The sequence below is a fragment of the Drosophila miranda genome (genome assembly GCF_003369915.1).
Source record: "Drosophila miranda strain MSH22 chromosome Y unlocalized genomic scaffold, D.miranda_PacBio2.1 Contig_Y1_pilon, whole genome shotgun sequence".
NCBI lineage: Eukaryota > Metazoa > Arthropoda > Insecta > Diptera > Drosophilidae > Drosophila > Drosophila miranda.
This window is the reverse complement of record NW_022881603.1, coordinates 51,748,757-51,752,739: the sequence shown is the minus strand read 5'-3', so window position 1 is coordinate 51,752,739 and position 3,983 is coordinate 51,748,757. Positions and strand designations below refer to the sequence as shown.

Sequence of the window (3,983 nt, the reverse complement as noted above, 5' to 3'; positions counted from 1 at the left end):
GTCGTGTACTTGTAGCGGGGGAGGTGGGGACGCGAGTCGTTTCCCGACGGGTGTTGACGGCAACAGTCCACAGTGCGTGTTCCGCGCTTGCCGCATTCCCAACAGAAGACAATCGATGGGTTGGTGCAGTCGCGGGCAGCATGTCAAGCTTCTCCGCAACGGCGGTAGGCCGCGTGTGGGTTGGCGATAGGGGTGGTGATCATTCGATGCGTAGCTTCCTGGACTGGAGCGCCGACATGGTGTGGCACCCTTGCGGGTTCCGGGACGTTCCAGTGGGTCCTTCGTTTTGCGCTCGTTGTGCCATTGGCCGTGTGTACCTTGGTGGTTGTCGAGGGGGATGGGCGTTGCTAAGATATTCCGCTCCTGTATACTTTCGTATTCCGTGGCCAATATCGTGCGTTGTGCTGGGCTTCGTAGTTCGTGTCTTCGCACGTATAGCTGGTACGGTGGGGAGTGTTGTCGTAGATCCTACTGAGTTCTTTGGCAGCGTCTTACCCGGCGTGGTGCATGAGCAAACGGAGCTCGATGGTGAAGTCCTTGAACGGATCGCCTACCGCTTGTTTGCGGTCCTTGATCTGGTCTTCCAGCTGCTCGAAGTACCTGGGAGGCAGGAAGAAGGCTAGGAATTCCTGACGGAACTCGGTCCTGACGGAACTCGGTCCTGACGGAACTCGGTACTGACGGAAGTCGGTCCATGAGGCGGTCTGTAGTTGGCTGGTGCGGAACCATCGGTTGGCTCGGTCGGTGAGGAGCTCCGCCATGGCTCGCGGCAGGCAGTTTATGTCTACCCCGTACGAGAGGGTACGCACCTCCAGTAGCTCAACGAAAAACAGTGGGTCATCCTGCCCGTCGAACTGGATTCCCCACTTTCGAATCCATTCCGCCATCTGGGCGGCGTGACTGTAGTAAAGGCCGTCTGTGGGGCCGTTTCCTTCTGCGAGAAAGACCTTCTTTGGTAGACCTACGGCGGTTATCGATGTCGGCGGGACGCTGGTTTTGCCCCCCGTGGTTCCACGGGGTCGTAGGCTGAGCTCGGGGTCTGTCTTTCGCTTCTCCACTTGTGCCGAGGTGCCGGGCTGTGGTTATCTAGCTCGCCCTGGTGATCTGGCTGCTAGTTCGGCGAAATTTCTCCGCAAATCTTCCGCGTTACCCTCGCGGCTGAATCCGAATTCCTCGGCGAAGGATTCCAGCTCACCCTTCCGGTACTCACCCTTGGGTTGGCGAATCCATGGTAATACTTACCGGGCTGTTCCGCGTTTTCTATTTCGTTTGGCTTGCGTTTTTCGGCACTGGGGCACTGGGTCGAGCTTCGCCGCGGGCTTTTCGATTTTCATCTCGGGGTGATGGAACTGTTTCCGTTTCTCTATCGCTGAGCCGCGCTTTCGTAACCCGCACCGCTGGAAATTGCGTGAAGTCGGGGTTTCCTTCGCGTTGTTTTTCCTGTTTCTCTAGCGGCCGTGGAGTTTTATTCCACAAACCCTCGTCGACGTTCCCTCAGGTCCCTGCTCGGGCGCCACTTGTGATGGACCTATTTCAGGAGGAAGGTAAGCTCATTCACGTCCAGGGGTCAATCCACAAGAAATTTGCAGAAGTAGATGGAACTTTGAGGAGACGTCGAGGTTGGTCTATCTTAGAGGGGGTGGACCGGGGCTGGGGCGAGCGCTAAACCCGGACTGCGCCTGGTCGGTTGCTTGGTCTGGAGTGGAAGGAAGTCCGCGTGACCTGGTGTGTTTGCTCAGCGTTATGGAGTCGGCGCATGTCGATCGGTGCGATAGGAAATCAACGCATCATAGCAATTTTTGAATAAATCGACAATGTATTTTCTTTCTACGCTATCGCTGGGCGGTGCCAATCGCTGGGCGCCAGGTATAAATATATCAATTTTAAACATATGTATGTGTGTGGTAAAACAACCCACCATTAAGGATGGAAATATGGAAAGATTGACAAAGGCTGGTGGCCTGTTAAGTGACTTCTGATTGAAGACCTTGTCAGTATGTTGCATGTTCTCATCATATCTCTCAGCATGGCCCGCTATCCTCTCCGGTGCTCGAACTTCTGCGATTCCGGACCCGGTTCTGGTCCGCTTTTGCATCTCTACTGCGAATGATGGGAATGAGCAAGCCGCCGAATATATATTGGGGAACTTTGTATTTCGCTATTTTTTACTAAATTTTACACATTTTCCTGTACAAATATTTTACAAAAGTACCACCACTTGGGTTACGTCTTATTTTGACAATAGTTTCACACTATACTGAGTTTTAAAAAATTTGTTGCTTTGCGTATTTGTATTGACAGATGAATGACGATTCTCGTTACTGCAATTTTTAAAGTAATGGGATTTAGATTTGTTGTAGTGAACTGCTGCAACAGATCGATCGGTAAGATACAAAAATGTTGGTTCTGCGCGTGATATTCGACCTGGTCATACAGCCAGTGGATTTTCGCGTAGAAACAACACTCCGTCGACGATTGGGATGTAGTTCGCAGTGGAGTAATCGTTGAGTTTGACCGACGCGTGTGCGGCGGACGCGAGGACGAGGAGAGTCAACAGGGTGTTCACAGCTTGTATGTTTTCTTACGTTGGGTGACACCGGAGGGGAGCGGAGTGTTTCGGTAGGGTGATTGGTTTGGCGGCGTCGGGCGAGTCTCTGACTGAGGTTGTGGGTTCAGGTGGCTTCGTCTTCTCCTGCTGAGGGCGTTCTGATGGATGGGAGCTCGAGTTGGGGCTATTTAATTCGTTTTTGGGAGTCGATTTTTGCGGAGCCAGCTCTTCTTTGGTCTTTTGTGCTGCACCGTGTGTGTGGTTTGGGTCAGCCGCGTGCCCTTTTCTTGTTATACCCGATACTCAAAATGAGTATTGGGGTATATAGATTTGTGGTGAAAGTGGATGTGTGTAACGGCCAGAAGGAATCGTTTCCGACCCCATAAAGTATATATATTCTTGATCAGCATCAATAGCCGAGTCGATTGAGAACTGTCTGTCTGTCTGTCTGTCTGTCCGTCTGTCCGTCTGTCCGTCTGTCCGTCTGTCCGTCCGTCCGTCTGTCCGTCCCTATCAGCGCCTAGTGCTCAAAGACTATAAGAGCTACAGCAACGACGTTTTATATCCGGACTTCTGTGATATGTCACTGCTACAAGTATATTTCAAAACTTTGCCCCGCCCCCTTCCGCCCCCACAAAGGGCGAAAATCTGTGGCATCCACAAATTCAAAGATACAGGAAAACTGAAAACGCAGAATCGTAGAGGAGACTATATGTTTTAGATTGTAAAATCTGAACCTGGTCGTATAATTATTAAAGCCAGAATCAAGAAAACAATTTCATTCTTTCTGCCAATTGCAAAATATGAGTTCAAGGATATCAGAACCCATAAGAGCTAGAGCAACCAAATTTGGTATCCACACTCCTGTGATATCGGACCTTGACCGTTTTGTGTCAGAATTTCGCCACACCCCCTTCCGCCCACGCAAAGGAGGAAAATCTGGGGCATCCACAAATCTCAGAGACTATTAAGGCTAGAGTAACCAAATTTGGTATCCGCACTCCTGTTAGATCTCACTATAAAACGTTTATCTCAAAATTTCGCCCCACAAAAGGGGGCCCCCACAAAGGACGAAAATCTGTTGCATCCACAATTATGAGGATACGAGAAAACTAAAAACGCAGAATCATAGAGAATGCCCATATATATCCGGTTGCTGAATCTGGATCAGACCGAATCGATTTTATAGCCAAAAGCAAGAAATCAATTTGCAATTTGCTCAGACTGATTTTCTGTCTCTCTCGCACGCATTCTTTGTCGTGTCGTTTAATATTAGCGGCGTCTGCCGGAGGAGAGCCTTACTGACTAGATATCGGGTATAAATGTAGAGTTTGCGGTGTCCGCAGCAACTCACAACGTTCCCCCTCGTTTTTTTATTTGGGAAACTCCTCTTCGGCGGTATCGCCGCTGCGTTGGGATTTCCGCGTTCTCTTCG

The 3,983-nt window shown here is 50.4% G+C and overlaps 1 protein-coding gene across 1 annotated transcript; it reads right to left on the bottom strand.

Moving 5' to 3' along the window:
- Positions 1–338: 338 nt before the first annotated feature.
- Positions 339–2,253, bottom strand: LOC117192082. Its single transcript, XM_033396784.1, has 2 exons — positions 1,919–2,253; positions 339–1,855 (listed from the first exon to the last, which is right to left on the bottom strand). Exon 2 carries the CDS (start codon positions 885–887, stop codon positions 492–494), a length of 396 nt encoding a protein of 131 aa, XP_033252675.1. The 5' UTR covers positions 888–1,855; positions 1,919–2,253; the 3' UTR covers positions 339–491.
- Positions 2,254–3,983: the final 1,730 nt, after the last annotated feature.

Excerpts from the sequence above, each read along its gene's own strand:
- LOC117192082 (XM_033396784.1), bottom strand. The coding sequence starts at position 887 with ATGGCGGAATGGATTCGAAAGTGGGGAATCCAGTTCGACGGGCAGGAT.